Raw genomic sequence first — 19,612 nt, 5'->3', positions numbered from 1 at the left:
GGTGTCTTCAATACCAAAACTGGAGAATTGGAAATTGGCAAAATGTGCTATTTTCAGTGGAAACCAGGATTTGTTAGAAATCAGATGACAGACGAATTCGTGTAATTAGAGGGCGAGGAAGACAAGTGAAAACGGAAATTGCCAGATCCCTTCACAGATATACAGGAGGAAGTGTTATGTACTGAGGAGGCATTAGCATCAGTTAAAAGCACCTGTAATTTCCATCCAACCTACTTTAACAGCTTGTAGGTATGCTGTCTGGTTCTAGAACCTGTAGTTAAGGTTTGTAGAGGTGCAATGGAAAAAAATTTAATTTTTATGCATTATAATGCGCCTCCACATACCATCAGAGTGACTACAGACTTCCTTGGAGCAAAGGATGTCACTATTTTGGAGTGGCCTGCGTGCTCACCTGACCTTAACCCTATAAAGCAATTCTGGAATAGTCCTAATAGAAGAATTAGAGCTTAACGTTAAATCTACCAAACAATGCACAGCTAGTACAAGCTGCTCTTGAAGAATGGAACAACCTGCCACAATAAGATATTGATAATTTGTTTAGGAGCATGTCCACGCGAATTGAAACTAAGGGCTAGGAGTGGTTACTCTGACCACTCGAGAAAACATAAGAAAATAAACATAATTTCAAAATTAGTCGGTTTACATTGAAAATTTTTATGTTAATGATTTTAAAACAAGTGGTTTAAATTTGTTATTTTGAAAGTTTCTTGTTATCTTTATTTTTATGTATTGGTGATTAAATTACTTTAAAATACATATTCTTTGACTTCGTAGGTTGTTTTTTTATTTCTAGTGAAATTACAAGAAATATCAGACGATTCCATAAAAATTTGGTTGTGTGTAAGTATGATGTTAAATTTTCCATATCAGTTTCGTCACTTAATATTGCTTATATGGTATCTTATAATTGATATGGTCTATTCTCAGACGAGATAGAATGGCTTGATGTAGACGTTTATTTGTGGTTGATTTCAAAGGTAATATCGAATGTTTTACTTCTAGTATTTTAAATATTTATTGACTTCACATAATTACTTGAGTTCTTGATTATATGTTTTACATCTAGACGTGTAATGCTCCTGGTTTCTACAGCTTTCGGACTCGAGACTGCTATTTGTGGCAAGGAATCTACTTCTTCATTACCAGCAAGTCCAATATGTGAAGGAATCCATACAAACTTGACTTTTATGTTCGTATTTTGCAATTGATTTAATGCTGACTTAATAAGTAATAGACTTTAATAAGGATAATAGACGAGGATAATAGACGATAAAGGCAATAGACGAGGATATAAGGTATTTATATAATCGATACTCGGGACGCCCTCTTTGCACTAAATGTATTACTGCAGAAATGTCGAGATCAAAGGAAAGACGTCTTTGCTGTATTTATTGACTACGAGAAGGCCTTTGATCGAGTACAGCATCACAAATTAATTACAATATTAAAAGATAAAGGAGTTGATAGTCAAGACATACGATTCACAGGAAAGTTATACTGGCGTCAAACAGCGACAGCTCGCATAAACGGAAAATCAAAAGAAATATGTAAAATACAAAGAGGTGTTAGACAAGGTTGTATACTATCCCCACTGTTATTTAATTTATATTCAGATAGAATATTTAAAGAAGCGCTGCATAATTTGGAATGGGGCGTGAAAGTTAATGGAATTCTGATAAATACAATCAGATATGCAGACGATACAGTTATTTTAAGTGATGACATGAATGGATTACAATAACGTTTAAATGCCATTGATATAGTGGGAAGAGAGTTTGGCCTAAACATAAACTGTTCAAAAACAAAACACATGGTGTTTAGCCGTTTAGCACATCAAGATGCACGATTATATGTTGATGGTCATATAATTCACAGAGTGTCCAGTTTTAATTACTTGGTTGCCATATTACTGAACAACTAGATCCAGATCACGAGATAAAATGTAGAATCGAGATAGCCCGCACGACATTTTTAAAAATGAAGTCATTGTTCTGTAATGATAACTTGCAACTTCAACTTCAAAAGCGCATGGTTAAATGCTACATTTGGTCAGTTCTCTTATACGGTGTCGAAGCATGGGCATTAAAAATATCCACCATTAATCGTCTGGAGGCCTTTGAAATGTGGCTCAGACGTATACTAAAAATTCCATGGACGGCTATGCTGACAAATGTGGCAGTTCTTGAGAGAGCAAATGCTGCTCGCGAGCTGCTTAATAACATCAAATGTAGAAAGATTTTGGAAAGCCTATTTTGGACACGTAGTAAGGGAAGACCGATATAATATTCTTCAACTTATAATGATGGGTAAAATCGAAGGACGCAGAGGAATTGGTAGAAAGCAGGCCTCTTGGTTGAAGAATATCAGGGAGTGGACAGGAATGAGGAAAGCTGAGCAACTCTTTAAAATAGCTCAAGACAGAGACAGTTTCGCCATGTTAATCGCTAACGTCAAGGGGACTAGATAGGGCACGTTAAGTAGAAGAATAAGGTATTTAAGACAGATACAGAGCTTAGGGAATCTGCGTTGAGGAATAAATTATATTAACAAAATTTATACCTGTTCCGTACGGCATTTTATTTCTTGTTGAGGTTTTTATTGGTTATTTACCATCATTTCCAGGTATTTTAATATTTTCCGTTGATTACTTTTAATTCCGGAGCATTATATATTTTTTACAGTTGTACTCTTAAAAGTGTGTTTTTCCTTATAATCATGCATTTAGTTTTCCAGCATTTATCTTCAAGCCATATGTTCGAATGTTATTCGTAACAGCACAGGAGAAAAAGTACATCCCTGACACACCGTCTTAAAATTTCAAATTTCTTGGTTTATTCGTTTGTTCGCCCTCACTCGTGCTTTTTGATTCCAATAGAGATTCAGGATATATAACTCTTATATGTTGCTTGTCAATGTTAGCCATGTATCGCATTTTTAACATTGCATCGTGTTTTACCGTGCCAAGCGCTTTTTCATAATCGGGTTATGTGATAAATAGATCCTTTCGTTCGTCCGTCTAGTTTTTTACAAGCGTGTTCAAGCAGGAAGCTACTTTACGTATACCCAGTTTTCCCTTGAACACATATTCAATTGATTCAATAGCTTAGCTTCGATCCAGTCCCGCTGAAAGTCTCTATTGTGAATCTCATGAACTCCCCCTTTACCTCCGGAGGCAGCAACTACTCCTATCTTATGCTAGCAGAATTTCGTCGAATCCGACTAACCTTGTATTTAATCTTCTGACTTCGCCAAGACCTGGACTCGTAATCTCGCCCAGATGTATACTTTCAATCCCACATATCCTACAACTCTTGTGCTAAGACACAAAATTATCTCAAACACTTGCATCTATAAAATCACAATCCCCGCCATGGTCTAGAACACCTCCTTTTATAAACACTTCTCTCTGTAAATTTAATAAGCAACAAATAAATAATATCTTTTTTCGACAAGCTTTCAAAGATATTGTGAATACATCCCACTATGATAAGGTGCTTTATACCGATGCATCCCGAAACGCAGATGGGGTTGGCTGTTCTGTCACTACAGTTGATATAGTGCTGCGACAATACCGAATATCAAACGAATGTATCGTATTTTCAGGAGAACTCTTTAGTATTTCAAAAGCTCTCGAGTTCCCTTTTGACAATCATTAAAGTGTAGCTCTGTGTACCGATTCCTTATCCGCAGTTCATTCGTTAAAAAATATTTACAATCAACATCATTTAGTACAAAAAATATTAGAATCGATCCATCTCCTCACTTCCTGAGGGACTTCAATAACAATAATATGGGTGCCTTCTCATATCGGCATCCAAGGAAATGAGATGGCTGACAACGCTGCAAAAGAAGCATCTACATCCAACTTACCTGTCTACAACATACAGCTCCAAGAAGATTTAAAATCAAAATTCAAAAGGAATATCCAAGACAAGTGGCAGAAACTATGGATCACCAAAAACACAAAGCTCAGAGAAATACAACCTAATGTTTACAGCTATTTATCCCTAACATCTCTGAACAGAAAAGAAAAGATAGCAATACGAAGATTGAGAATAGGACACACACGTTTGACACACGGTCATCTTATGTCCTCTACAGACCAACAGTTATGCTCTCACTGCAACGATATTCCTATCACCGTCAAACACATCCTCACAGAATGTCAGCACTACCAGGCCACCCGCATTGCCAACAATATAACCCATAGTCTAGAAGAACTTCTGAACTGTTCAAGCCGACTTAAGAGCCTAATAGACTTTTTAAAGACTTCTCAATTGTTTAACAAAATATAATTTACATAATATTTTTATTCTTCACAATTGTAAACTTTGTATCATAACTTTGTAAGTACTATTGTAAACCTTTGCTTCCGTGTCAATCACCTAAGATGTTGAGACACGTTAATTCGAAATAAAAAAAAATAGCTTAGCTCTTTCGGCTTTCTGAACATTATTATGTGAAAGATTCGAAGAAATACTTTAAAAATTTAGTCGGTGTATTCCGTTTCTAGGTGTCTTTTTAGGGGTAAACCCCTCGCCTATAACTAATCAATAAATTTATTATTTTTGTAGATGAGAAGGAAAGACAGCTACAGAAAACTAAAAACTATTATAAACTAATATATGAAAACAAAGAAGTAACGAGGGTATATATGAGCCTTCAAGGAGTGATTTATTTATTACAACCTGACATCGAAAACCTACTTCATGTAAGTACTTTTAAGTATAAACATAATGCAACTTAATACATTATAGGTGAACTATTATTATTTTTTGCATGCTATTAGTCGTTTTTTCCCTGGCGTCTCTTGTTTTTACCTTCGTCAATAATATGTTTTGCCCCATTAAAATTTGAAATTTCTGTCAAGTGGAATTTGTAATTTTGAAATAATACCCCGGATTTTTTTAAGTTCCTTATAATGTCTTGTTTTTTTACCTTTAAATGAACATTCATCTTTAGATGCTATTTGGCAGTTTGTAATGTAAAATGACTTCTCTTATTTCTAGAAATATTTGGAATATAAGTATTTATGGGCAGAAGATAGAGATCAACAAATACAAGAATATTGTGACGAAAATCCTCTAATTGTCGAGATTTCCGAAAAATTCAAGGAATACGATGCCAGAGCTGAGTCTATTAAACAACTTCCTGAGAAGCATGATATAGGTGCCTTACAAGTTTTAATGGGTAGGTATGAAGAATTTGAATTAACGTAAATATTGGATTAACAGTAAAAATAATGGGGCTAATTTGTAATATTCTGTATATACTATATATAAATTGTAATTCTGTTAGAAACCAAACTGAGTAAGACATAATAATTTCAATTTAAATAAAAATATTTTAGAAATAAATAAATAACAAAATAAAATTAACTTGCATGTAATGTATACAATAAAACATAAAATACCAATCCTAGTGAATTTATCGACGACGCTACGATCCACTATTGGTACTTGCGAAAAATAAATACGGGCAAGCTAGGACAATTTAAATGAAAGGATGATGTATTTTTCAGTAACCAAACATCAAAGAGACAGACTAATAACTGCTTAGTCTAGATGAGAAGTGGCCGAATATACATATCACTATTCAACTTAAACGAGGAACGAAAAGCGACCAATCAATACGTGGTCACTGATGGGCGTCTGAATCGATCACTGCTTTAGTCAATACTTGGTGGATGTCGGAACAGTTTGAGCTTAGATCAATACCCGGATCGGAAGCTCTTACTAAATCGGTACTAAAGCTTGAACTCCCAGAGCTATCTTTTTTGGTCAATACCCAAGGGCTCGATGGAACTCCTACCAGATCAGTATTCTTTTTCACGTGCCATATCAGAGTTATCCTACATTGGCGATCACCATTGCGAAGGCTTCTTAATCTTCTGCTACATGGAATATTTATTTGTCCTGCATTTTTTATCTGAGTCCATATCAGTTTTCTAGTGGAACTCGATTCTCTATTGAGGCGGATGTCATTTTATATCGGTGCTGGTGTTCCATCTCCAGCACGCATAGATGGTAGTGTAAGGTATAGTAAGAGTGTATACGTACACAGCGTTGACAAGCCGGCGGCGTAATCTGGCGATGTACATCGTTATACTCTTTTCTCTTTAGGAAAAAGATGTGGCACATTTTTTTTTATTCCTTTAACGGTGTGGTCTTTGTCAGTTAGGCAATAGTATATTTCGTAAACTGGTCTTAGATGACTTAAGAAGATACTTCCCTCTGTGGATCTTGGACCCAGTCCCACTAAATCAATTGAGACAGTGTGCCAAGACTTTTCTAGTGGATGATTGCATTTTTCCTGCTGGTTGCATCTGCGACGGTTTATCCTTAAGGCATTTTCTTATAGTTTCTAACATAGTGTGTTATTTCTTTAAATATAGTCAGGCCACTAGTATTTTTGTGCTTTTCATTAAATGGTTGTCGCAATCCCTAAATGCGGCTATGCGGTTCCTATTCAATTCCAAGTCAGTTTATATATTCAAATTTGGCTCCAGTTTGGTTCTCCGTTATTTTAAAAAAAGGAGTTCTAGGATACTAGGGCTATGTACTTCATCTTTGGACTGGCAATATATCCACTGAATCTGTGTTTGTCGTTTCTGGATGAAACGGCATTTTATTTTTGATGCCAAGATGCCAGATTAAGTAAAACAAGAGAAAGACTAATTACTTCTTAGTTTAGGTTAGAGGTGGCCGCCTCGAACACTACTTGATCCGGACAAGGACCGAAAAGCAACCAATCACTACTTGGTCGCCAACGAGACGCTTTGGCCTTAGATCAATACTCCAAGACTCGAGTCGAAATCTTTTACTAAATTAGTACTCCAGCTTAAAGTCCAGGACCGGTTAGCCTTTGGTCAATACCTAAGGACCTGGTGTAGGTCCACCGAGATCAGTAGTTTGGTAAAACTCAGTTGACGACGTTTTATATCATCGCAGGTATTTCATCTCCAGCATTCATCCATGATAGTGGAAGGTACATTTGACTAATTGATATATTTTTCGGGAGAAATTATTAACAGATTTAGAAGCTGACAAATTCTCAGAATTATGAGAGAAAAATATTTAAGCCTAAAGAAAAGCCTATTGGAGTCTTCTTTTTATTTTACGTAAAAGCCATTTTTACTTTTAGATAGGGCCACTTTGGTAGGTATTTTTAATTAAAAATCTGTAAATATCTAACAGGCATGTTTAGTAATTAAGTTTAAACATTTGATACAAAAATTAACTTTTATTTAAAAGTACGTCTTATTCGTATTTACTACTTTCTGCAAACTTAAAAAAAAATGCAGTATAAGAACAAATGCAGTATAAGAAATAAAAGAAAAACGTTTAATCAGTGTGTTTTGCCAGTGTTAACTTACGGTGCGGAAACGTTGACCATGACAAGGAGAACAGTTCAAAAGATCCGTGTGTGTCAAAGGGCGATGGAGCGTGCTATGTTAGGCGTTTCACTACTAGACAAGATCTCAAATCGCCAGCTACGACAAAGAATAGGAGTGGCTGATGCAGTAGAGAGAGTAGCAACACTGAAATGGAACTGGGCAGGTCACGTGGCTCGAATGACAGATAATAGATGGACAAAGCGGATACTGGAATGGAGACCAAGAGATGATGCCTACCGAAGCAGAGGTCGTTCACCAACACGTTGGACTGACGATCTAAAACGTTGTCATAGGAATTGGATGCAAGAGGCACAAGATCGAAATAGATGGAAAATTATGAGGGAGATCTATGTCCAGCAGTGGATAAGCAAAGATTGAATGATGATGATGATGCTGATGATAAGAACAAAAATAATATTTGCAATATTAAGCAGTAAATAAAATAATTCTAAACTGTTTTTTTTTGTGGCATGTATAGGGCAAATAGTACTACTTTTAACACCCTCATTTTGTTATCCACACTATTGCTTACAAGGTTGAGCCAAAGTAAGTTAACAATAAATTTTGAAAAACATAACCTATTAAAAACTTGTTGGTTATACATTTTCGCAGAATTTTTTAATATAATCTTTTTGAAAACGATTTCCTAAAGATCGAAAATATAAACATAATATTAAAACAATTTAATACCTAAGAAAGAGTTGTATTTGCTAATATCTGAGATAATATAATATATTTTATTTCTTCAGATCAGTACAAAATGGCTCTCCTGGTTGAATCTGAAGCATGGAAGCATACTCTCGGCAAAAAGTTATGTGATAATTACAGAGAGAAGTTAAATAAAATGGTTGATTTTATTAAAGCCCAAGAAAAGATATTAAATAAACCAATTAATGATTTGGATGACTGCAGGTAAAACAAATTATATTTCATTTTAAATTATGTATACTCGGTCTGATATCCAATGCGACTATAATATAGTCAGCTCACTCGCACTCGTTCACTATCGAATGATTTAGCGGACGATGGTTTAAGCCCTGACTCGGAACAGAGAATATTACAAAATGCTAAAAAAGTAGTCTTAAATGCTAAAATAAATCCGCTATTTATATTAGAATATGCTGGTGCCTTATCAACCCATAGATAAGCAGTTGTAACGGGTAATTCTCCTATACAACAGTCTCAGTAAAAAGCAAATTCTACTTAAAAACTTCTTTATAATATCTACAACAAAAATAAAAAGACAACTCCTTGTAAATAAAATTGACGAGGCTGTGGTTTGATATTGATCCTACTTCTTCTTCTTCTTCTATAGACATGACTTTGTCTGTTTTTCAATGTGCCTCCAGTAAGTTGTCGTTCTATCGTTTTCGTGGTCTTCCTACTGATCGTCTTCCTGTTGGAGAACCGTCCCTTGCCATCTTTACTACTCTGTTGTCATTCGGCTTATATGTTCGTTCCATTCTACTCTTCTATTTTTTACCCAGTTCTTGATGTTCTCCACCTTGCATCTACGTCGTATATATGTACTTCTAGCTCTGTCCCATATTGTCTTACTATCAATTTTTCTAAGTGTTTTCATCTCTGCTGTTTCTAACATCTTTTTGTCTTTTCTGTGTCAGGTCTTGTTTCTGCCGCGTATGTCATTATTGGTCTGATGACTGTTTTGTAAATTCTGTCTTTCGTTTCTTTCCCTATATTTTAATTTCTCCATATTGTTTCATTTAGGCAGCCTGCATTTTGTCTTTTTTGGGGTAATTAACTTGTTAAATTTTCTGGCGATTATATTAAATTGGTGCAGCATACGTTGTAAATCATATTCATTTTGAGAGAGTAGTATTGTGTCGTCTGCATAGCAGATTATTTAAAGTTGTTTTTCTTCCATTTGGTATCTCATTGCCAGCTTCAATAGGGTCAGTTAGTTCTTCTTCTACTTTTCAAGTAGTCAAGTAGTAAAATATTGATACTTGTGAAGAATAAATATCAGCGACACTCAAATACGCTGTCGTATCTCGTGGTTGAAAAACCTCCAACAATAGTTTGAGATGACCTCCGCGGAGCTGTTTCGCAGAGCAGTCAACAAAACCATGATAGCCTTAATGATCGCCAACATCCGAACCGGATAAGGCACTGAAGAAAAAGAAGACACTCAAATCAGTGAGGCAAAAGGCGTCAAGGCGTATTAAGTCAATACACAAAAGCCCGCATATGACTGATCGTTACTCAGTCTAGGTTAGAATTCTAGGTAGGCCAAAGCCAGTCTATCAATACTCGACACAGAGGGGCAACAGAAACAATTGATCGCCAGGTACTGGAAAGGACAGTAACCAGATCAATATTCCGGACCGAACTCGGTTCGTTGTCGTTATCTATGTCGTTTTATATCTTTGCCTGTATTCCATCTCCAGCGCTCATCGCTGGTAGTGGTAGATTATCGGTGGGAGTGCGAGTATACAGAGAGGGGCAGAGCTGACGGCAAGTACTTACGGTGGCATCGTTACACAGTACGGCAAGAAATAAGGGGCTTACGTCTCGGTGATAGGTACTTCTCCATAGATCCCTACTGGAACAGTGTATCCGTCTTATAAACATCATCATCCAGCCTTCTGCATTCAAAGTTGAATATAAGCCTTCCCTAATTTCTTTCAGTTCTGCCGATCTTGAGCTTCCTGCAGCTAATTCATAGCCTTTTCAGGGTCCCAAAATTGAAATTCTTAATAAAATTTAGCTTATTTGTCTAGTTCATATCTCTGACGACCGCACTATAAATAAAAATTAAATACTTATTGAAATAACAATAATTGATGCTTACTATTTTTAAAAAATAATCAACAAGTGCCAGTCTATTTACTTTTTATTTTAATCACACCACCTCCCCCTTTTCAGAATTGCTATGGCCTGTCTCGAAGTAATACGACAGAATTTTATCGAAATGGATATGGACCTCGGACTTATCGAAGAAGCATTCGCTACATTCAACAGATTTCACATATATGTATCTAAAGACGATACAGAGCGAGTGGAATCTCTGCGATTCAACTTTCAAAATATGATTAACCATGTAAGTTATTTTTTTAAATATTTTATCACACTAATGTGTTTCTTTTAGTCCAAAACAGTCCAAGAAGACATCTGTAACGTCCAAGGGCCATTATTAGAAGAATTGACCGCCGGTGTTGCCAAATTCAGAGTCGAAGTCGAACAATTCGATATTGATTTCGAAGAAAGAGGTCCAATGATACCAGGACTGGCGGCTAGAGAGGCTAGTGATCGAGTGTTGGCGTTCCAAGATCGTTTCGATGAACTATGGAGAAAATTCGAAATGTACAGCAGTGGCGAGAGGCTTTTCGGATTAGAAGTAAACGATTACCCGATTCTACATAAAAGAAAGAAGGAGTTTAACTTACTTAATAAGCTATATGGATTATATTTGGCGGTTAATCACAGTATTGATGGGTATTTTGATATTCCGTGGAGTGATGTAGACATCGAAGTAATTTTTGCTGAATTACAAGATTTTCAAAATAGGTAATAACTTTCTTACTGATCAATTGCTTGCAAATGTCTATTATGAATAGGTAATAATAGGATGGAAAAGACACAATATCGTACAATTTCGATATATACCGCTTCAAGAACTCGTTAAAACCATGGTCAAGATTACTTATCCAATAAAAAGAAGAAATGTTACATATGTTAAAGGTTATCCAACATAAATTATGCCAATTATTAATTATGCTTGAGTAATAATTTACAATCCTGTTATGAATGTACTGATAGAGAAAGTAAGGAAAAGGTCGCCTTGGTCAATGTTCTTTGCTGATGATATCGTGTTAGTGGAGGAGAGCAAAGAAATGTTGGAGGAAAAGTTGGAGTATTGGACAAGGGCTATTGAAGAGGAAAGACTTAAAGTAAGCAGGTGGAACACGGAGTATATGTAGTTGAAAAAAATAGAAATGATTGGGGACATAGAATTGCTTAAAGAAAAACTAGGACGAGTAGGAGTAGGAAAAAATGGGACACTAGATCGAGTAATTGCCCACAGATTACAGACTGATTGGTTTAACTGGAAGCAAATGAGCGGGATACTTTGCGATCGAAAAATTGAGGAAGTCAGGAGAGATATACAAGATTGTTATGCGACCTGCGTTGGTGTACGCTGGTGAACAAAGAAGATGGAGGTAGCTGAAATGAAAATGTTACGATAGATGTTGGTCAAGACTAGAAGAGACGGGATCAGAAACGACTTTATTAGAAAAAGGGCAGGAGTGACTACAGTCTTAAAAAAGATTTAAGAATAAAAACTGCAACGGTTTGGGTATGTCAGACAAAGAAATAAAAACTATGTGAGACGATGGATAGAGCTATTAGAAGTTAATGGAAGGAGAGGTAGAGAAAAACTGAGGAAAAGATGAAAGGTCTCTGTGGCAGAGGACTTAAAAGAGAAAGGTTTAGGTGAAAAAGACCCGATGGACAGAAATGAGTTGCGACGAAGAGTAAGGAATAAGGAACCCAGGAATAGCGAAGGAAAAGCGAATGACAGGAGAAAAGCTGAGAAAGAAAAAGAAAGTATTCTCTTCATTTAATGGTATGCCCATTCCAGAGCAGGATCTTCTCGACATTCTTCGGCTTCCTTTAGATATATTCTGAACGGAAGCGGATGTAGACAGCCTCCCTGCGGCAAGCTTTTAGTTACAATCAATTCTTGCGATATACAAGTTGTTGCTCTAATTTTTGATGTTACTTATTTGTACATTTGTTCTACTGATGCAACATTCTTGTTATTTAAAATTTTCCAAATTTTTGATTTGGCATAAAAATATGTAAAGAAAATCTAATAGTTGACAACGGCTCCAAAAAACATTACCAGTTGGATTAATGGTTTAATAAATGTTATTTTGTTTAAGTTTTTTTGTAAACTTGTTTTCAAAACATTTTACTATATATAAAAAACTGTTTTTTTTTTTCTATTTTTGAACAATTTTTATGATACCAAAAACCTTTTTAAGATGTCGAAAACTCCCCAAGGGCATGAAAGATTGGCCGGCGTACATCGAGTTAAAAAATAAAATAGATGACTTCAATGAAACCTGTCCGTTGCTGGAGATGATGGCGAACAAAGTGAGTAGCAATCAAACTTCCAATCTCAGCTTGTTTTAATTTCATGCATCAAACTTATAGGCAATGAAAGAGAGACACTGGAAACGACTAACCAATTTAACAGGCTACTTTTTTGACATTGAATCGCCTTCTTTCACGCTAAAAAATGTCATGGAGGCACCTCTGTTAAAGTATAAAGACGACGTTGAAGATATATGCATCAGCGCTGTCAAAGAAAAAGACATAGAAGCTAAACTTAAGCAAGTAATTGCTGATTGGGCAATTGTAGAGCTCTCCTTTTCAAATTTTAAGACCAGAGGTGAACTTTTGCTAAAAGGGCAAGAAACTGGGGAAATCATAACTATTCTCGAAGATAGCTTAATGATAATGAATTCACTTCTTAGTAACAGGTATGTTTAGTATTCTTATAGCTTCAATATTTTTTAGCAATTATAATAATTTATAACTGCTAAAAATTATTCTTATAGTTTCTCAATATTATAAGTAGGTAGATGTTGTAAAGCAAAACAACGTTTTTTTTAAAAAAACAACGTGATTTATGTTATACATGACTCTATGTATAACTTCTTTCAAATAACACGTTTTGGCATGTTTTTAAAAGATATTATGTACATGCATATTATAAAATAAAAAGAATATACTGTGAGTATTTTATATATTAATAATGTGAACACATTAATAATGTCAATGAAACCTTATTTTATAAACTAGATCTAATGTAGGGGAGAGGCTTGTACCTTGGGCCAGTTTGTACCATGAGCCACCCCATTTTTTTTTTAATTTGGCGCGCGAACTCTCTGTTTCTTATGTCAAGCTCTTCTACAATCGTCGTCATTTTGTGGTTAGTTGTTGAACGTCTCCAGAAATCAGTTGCGGCTGTCTTAAAAATATAGTGAATTATTTTATAAAGTAAGTATTTAAAGGATAGATAATTTTCTTTTTTAATTTTTTTGTTAACAGATATGGTAAATTAAATCACAGGGTGTGTATGCTTATTCTAACAGGTACTTAAACAACATAGTGAGAAATATAACAAAACAGTTTTTTTAGGAAAAATTCATATTTGTTTTCTTTTCGGCCGAGTCTTGTACCTAGGACCACTATCACGTCTTGTACGTGGGGCCGCGGCCCAAGGTACAATCTCTTGTAGGTGGATAAATAAAAAGAGGTAAAAACGGTTCTTTTTTCTTTACAAATGTCTAGAAGCAAAACCGGCGTAACAAGAGCTCCTACAGATAATGAAAACCTATTAAAAGCGTACAATGCAATTTAAAAAAAAATCAACTATCGGTCTGATTAGCTGCAAAGGAATTCCATGTATCACGAACGACACTTCAAAGATTTTTGGTCCGATGTCCCAACAATTTCCTCTCTTATGGTGCTTGCGCAGTCCGAAAAGTATTTTCCACTGATGAGGAGAAAGACTAATGTCAGTATTTAACTCAAGCAAGTCATATGCATTATTTACTTTCACGTCCCTCTTTGCAAACTTTAGCATTTGAATACGCTAAATCCAACAATAAGCCAGTCCCACCGTCCTGGAATAATAATTATCGTACCGGAAAACAGTGGTTCCTTGACTTTATAAGTCGCCATAAGCAACTTTATCAACAGTTTAAAAAGCCACAAGCCTATCTCGCGGAACCAGCTTCAACAAACACAATATCTCATTATTTTTTTCAAAATTAAAAGAAGTGATGAATAAGCATACTTTCACACCCAGTGAAATATACAATATTGATGAGAGTGGTCACTAATGTTCACGTTTCTGGAAAAATTGTAGCTTGCAAGGGTATTAAACAAGTTGGTTCCGCTACAAGTGGAGAAAGGGGTACTAATGTATTATTTATCGCTGCTATACGTGCTTCAGGGAATGCTGTCCCTCCTATTTACATATTTCCCAGAGTGAATTTTAAGCCCTATATGCTGAAAGGTGCACCTGCTGATTCAGTGGGAACGGCTCATCCTAGTGGTTGGTCCAATGGAGTCATATTCTTAAAATATTTAAGATATATTATACATATCACAAAGCCTTCCGTCGATGATAAAATATTAGTAATATTAGACAATCCTGAAAGTCATATTACCCCCGAAATCATCAACTGAGCTAAAGAACATGGGATCGTAATATTGACTATTCCACCTCATACGAGACATAAGCTCCAACCCCTCAATCGCAGTGTTTTTGGCCTATATAAAACTTATTATAACAACGCGTTCACCGAATAGATAATAAGAAATCCAGGAAAACCAATATCTTTTTACGATGTCGCTGAAATTTCTAGTCAGGCATATAAACTAGCATTTAATCTCACAAATATTGAATTTATATTCAGAGATTCAGAGATCTAGCCAGTAAATCAAAATGTATTTCAAGAACACGAGTTCTATAGTTCTTCGTTCACTGATAGAAATAATCCTGCTAATATCAATGAATACATTTATTTCAGACCCCCTATTAACAATCATAAAATAACTGCTGAGACTGAAGAACCTGAGCTACCATACAAGTCACCAGATAGCAGTTTGCCCTTTGCCTAAGGTTCCTCTAAGAACAAACAATCAAAAAAGTTGGAAAAGGGGCAAGTGTTGAGTTTTAACTGATACACCTGAGAAAAATGAAATAGAAAAAGAGCACGAGAAAAAAATGAACAAAAATATAAAGAAAACAGCTGTGAAAAGAGAAGTTAAGTACACCCAACCGAGAAAGCATTATTTAACAGGCAATAAAATTAAAAAGACTAAACCAGTATTTATCCAATCGAAGGATCTGAACAATTCATCACCTTCTGACAACGACGACGTCGAAAGCATCTCTCACGATGATAGTTCGGATCCGTCTTCTGAGCACAAGTCAGACATAGATTGGGAAGCACATACGTCTAAAAATAACAAAACAGACACACGAACAGAGTTTACACTGGAAACTGGTAGATTCTACCTAACAAAGCTTATTGGAAAGGGGATCGTACGATTTTATGTTGCTAAAATAGTATTTTTAACTCAAACAATAATGGTTAATTACCTGAAGAGAATCCGCTTATTTGAAAACTTCTGCCTGATTGATATAAAGGCATATGAAATCGAAAAGGAAGACATCATTGAAAGCGTCGTGGAAGTTCTCAAGAAAGATGGATCCTCAAAACGTCAACAGGATATTTATACTTTTAACTTGGATTTTGAAAAGTATTTAGTTGAGTAAAGTTTACGATATTTAAATTGTTTGCTCTTATGTTTAATAATAATAAATCATTGATTTATATTATTGGTAACTTATTTTGCTTAAAATGGTCCTTATTCTAAACAAAACTTAATAAACCAAATATTAAAAGTATTTTGTTCCTATGTAACTTTAAATGTGTCTGTTAATTATTAAAATAAAAGTTTTGGTAATTGTTTACCAGGGGCCCAAGGTACAACCTTTGGTGGCCCAAGGTATAATACGTATTCTACCTTGGGCAAATTGTATTCGTTCAGGAATTTTTTTCTTTTAAGAAAACAAACTCATGTAATTAGTTGTTATTTTTATTTTACATACTACAATAGTTTATACCTGCCCCAGTGTAAATTTTAAAAATATAACTTCAATATTGTATTTGTAATACCTGTTTAAAAAAATCCTGCCCAAGGAACAAGCCTCTCCCATAATATTTTTATTATTATAAGCAGAAATGTAATATTCTATTGTTACAATGTAAAGTGGTCAGCAAGGAAACATATGTTCTTACGCTCCGCCAATGATCAAATTCAAAATTTCCGAGAATTCATGATTGACACTTGATTTCGGCTAATATTGAGACTTACGACGCGTGATTTTTAATTTAATTTTTTGTTTGCTAGGTTTCTTATAGAGACTTCTATTAACACACAACTTGCAAGTCAACTCTTACAGGAGTTTCGGAAAATATTTACTCTAAGTTAAATAATGTTAAAATATATCTTTAGAAATCATGATTTACTATTCAGAATGAATGTCCCAATCTTTAGGTATTAGGTTTATTTTACCTTGTTGAACAAAATAGAGGCTTTGGCATTTTCTGGTTAAACTAGGCTAAATTTTCATTAAACAACTCTGATTTTTTATATACATCGATTTGCTTAAAATTTTGATAGTAGATAAAAAATAGTTCAAAGATCAAAACCTGCGTTATGGCAATATGTGCCTTTCCTCTGGGGGTGACTACCGAACCAACTCGGGGGTAAAAGAAGTTTATCAAAAAAAAAAACACGGTAGTCGCTAGAATAGTGAATTTTAAGCCGAAAATATTCTTTAAAGCTTTTTCGAAGTCAATATTTTTGTAGTTATTCGTGACTTACAAACTACAGGTCAAAAAAGCATGCTTTTAAACAGTTTTTAATCGTACTGTTATGTTGTTTAACTATTTATATAGTCGCGTAGTTAGTAGGTAGATGGCGTATATTGATGTGCGTAATCTAGCTGACAAAGAAAGCTCGAAAGAAGAGTTTTTGGCGTTTTAAAACTTAAACAGATCGGCTAAGGGAATATTCTTCCCATATAATAATTCCTCTATAATTATTTATTCTTAGAGGAAAGTGTCCTAGCTAGAGTATAATATAAGTAAATACAATTATATAAATATAATTCAAATAAAGGCTGAGATAATGGTTTATGATCTAACCTGTTATATTTTTATCAAAATCCTTCCTCTTTGCTATTATTTGGCGCCAAATACTATTTATCTTGTTTTTTATTTTTTAGATATAATGCTCCTTTTAAAAAAGACATCGCTCTTTGGGTGCATAAGCTAGTAGATACCTCAGAAATACTGGAAAGATGGTTGATTGTACAAAATTTATGGGTATATCTAGAAGCTGTCTTTGTTGGTGGTGATATTGCTCGGCAGTTGCCAGCAGAAGCTAAAAGATTCAGTGTAAGCATATAATATGCAGTTTTATAAAAGCACAAGCGAATCAATTTTGACAAAATCTACACATATCTATGAATTTGTTTGTAGAATATAGACAAATCTTGGATAAAAATCATGATGAGAGCCCATGAAATTTCTAATGCAGTAGAGTGTTGTACTGGAGACGAGACTATGGGACAACTACTTCCACATCTTTTAGAGCAATTGGAAACCTGCCAAAAGAGTCTAACAGGATACCTAGGTTTATAATGCTTTGAAAATGCTAATGCGTGCAATTATTTACTTCTTTATATTTTTAGAATCAAAACGATTGTGTTTCCCAAGGTTTTTCTTTATATCAGATCCAGTTTTATTGGAAATTCTTGGACAGAGCTCAGATCCGACTTCTATACAGGGACACTTGCTGAGTTTGTTCGATGCAGTATGTAGGGTAAGAAAATTGATCATTATTTTATTAATGTCAAGAAAAGTCAAAAAAGGACAGCCACAAAATAAATACAACAAAAAGGTCTTTCAATAGGAACTTCCGAACTTTAACAGTTGGTAGCGGCCATATTCTTAAAGTTTTGCCCAATCACAATGGGTTGATATGGCATACAATACGTGTAAATGATAAAATTATTTTATCAAAATTAAACCTAGAGCTAAGAATAATACTATTATAAGAATTAATATTAAACTCGACAGTCTTCTGGGTTGAACCGCGTCGATTATCTTTGCGCCGAGATTTCGACATCCTCTTTGATGTCTTCTTCAAGTCTTCTGAGGTCTCAGTCTCCCGAGCCTCCAGACACTACTACACTGATCACTAACCAATGCATAACGAGTGTCTAGGGTCCCGGGAGACTGAGACCTCGGATGCCCTGAAGAAGACATCAAAAAGGATTTCGAAAGCTCGGCGCAATAATCGACGCGGTTCAGCCCAGAACTGTTGAGTTTAATATTAATTTTTATAATAGTATTCATCCAAGCCCTAGGTTTAATTGACCTACCGAACCACGGAAATCTTTCGAATTATATATATATATATATATATATATATATATATATATATATATATATATATATATATATATATATATATATATATATATATATATATATATATATAAGAATAAGAAAAAAGAAGTACTTGTGACTCGTTTGGAACAAATATATAACTGTTTTGGATGGGTTGGAGTCAATAATAGGGCTATTGGTTAACTATTTTTTTATTATTCTCGAGCTTTCAATTGTGTTTACAATTATTATCAAGAGCTAAAAAAGACAAAATACTTACAAGGTTGAACTAAAAAGAAAAAACAATTTTTGTTAACTTACCAAATAAAAATTAGTTTGGTAAGTAAAAATCACTGCTTACATGTTCAAAATATTTAATACAAAAATGTTTTTATCCAATAAATGTTTCTCTGAAAAATTTTTTATAATTTTGAAAACATTTTTTTAATATAAGAATAATTGAATTTATAAATAAGTTCAAATAGCAACCAATTACAAATAGCCTCAATGTCATAAATGCCAACATAAAATTTTTATTTTTGACAATTATATTGCCAAAAGTAAAACTTCGTTTAAACATTATTTTTTGTTTAGTAACAAAAAGAAGAAGATTTATTCACCCATGACAGATGTCTGAAAGAATGTGACAGATATATGGAGAATTAAATATGACATTTTACAAGTTTTATATATAAATCATAAAGAAAGAATATAATTATAAATTTTGCTTAAATTTTGAATTTCAGATCTTTTGTTTAAACTCTTATCATTTTTGCTAATACAAACCATTTCCAAAAAAGTCCTTTTAAATTTATTACTTTCACTACATAAAATTTTAATGTTATTAAAATCCATAATATGGTCTTTATTTTTGGCAGAGCATAGAACCGTGGAGCAATAGAATTATAAATTTTGAGCTCTTTTGCTTTTTTATTATCAATAAATTTCTTTATGTTTAATTTAGATACTAGACAATTTGCTTTTTGTTGCAAAGTACAAACAGGACTCCTTCTAAGTGTAGTGTAATACTTAGTATCATTTAAGAGTTCTCCAGTTTTTTGTAGATAATCCTCTTTGTACATTACAACAGTTACGTTACCTTTATTGCTTTTAACAATATAAATTTCAGGATGGTTTTTAAGAAAAAGTTTAGTTTGCATATAGTATTTATTTAAAAAATGATCTT

The 19,612-nt window shown here is 34.2% G+C and overlaps 1 protein-coding gene across 1 annotated transcript in view; it reads left to right on the top strand.

Annotated features, from left to right (window-relative positions):
* Window positions 1–19,612, top strand: part of kl-3 (dynein heavy chain 8, axonemal kl-3) — a 177,806-nt gene that overhangs the window by 39,818 nt on the left and 118,376 nt on the right. The window contains exons 18-27 of the mRNA XM_072539810.1: window positions 4,596–4,732; window positions 5,031–5,211; window positions 8,167–8,329; window positions 10,304–10,478; window positions 10,527–10,945; window positions 12,427–12,538; window positions 12,599–12,927; window positions 17,259–17,430; window positions 17,515–17,668; window positions 17,727–17,857. Coding sequence (XP_072395911.1) covers window positions 4,596–4,732; window positions 5,031–5,211; window positions 8,167–8,329; window positions 10,304–10,478; window positions 10,527–10,945; window positions 12,427–12,538; window positions 12,599–12,927; window positions 17,259–17,430; window positions 17,515–17,668; window positions 17,727–17,857 — 1,973 coding nt within the window. The remainder of the gene's footprint in view (window positions 1–4,595; window positions 4,733–5,030; window positions 5,212–8,166; window positions 8,330–10,303; window positions 10,479–10,526; window positions 10,946–12,426; window positions 12,539–12,598; window positions 12,928–17,258; window positions 17,431–17,514; window positions 17,669–17,726; window positions 17,858–19,612) is intronic.

This window comes from Diabrotica undecimpunctata, chromosome 8 (genome assembly GCF_040954645.1).
Source record: "Diabrotica undecimpunctata isolate CICGRU chromosome 8, icDiaUnde3, whole genome shotgun sequence".
In the NCBI taxonomy this organism is placed as follows: Eukaryota; Metazoa; Arthropoda; class Insecta; order Coleoptera; family Chrysomelidae; genus Diabrotica; species Diabrotica undecimpunctata.
The sequence above is the reverse complement of the archived record's forward strand: the minus strand, read 5'-3'. Positions and strand labels throughout refer to the sequence as shown.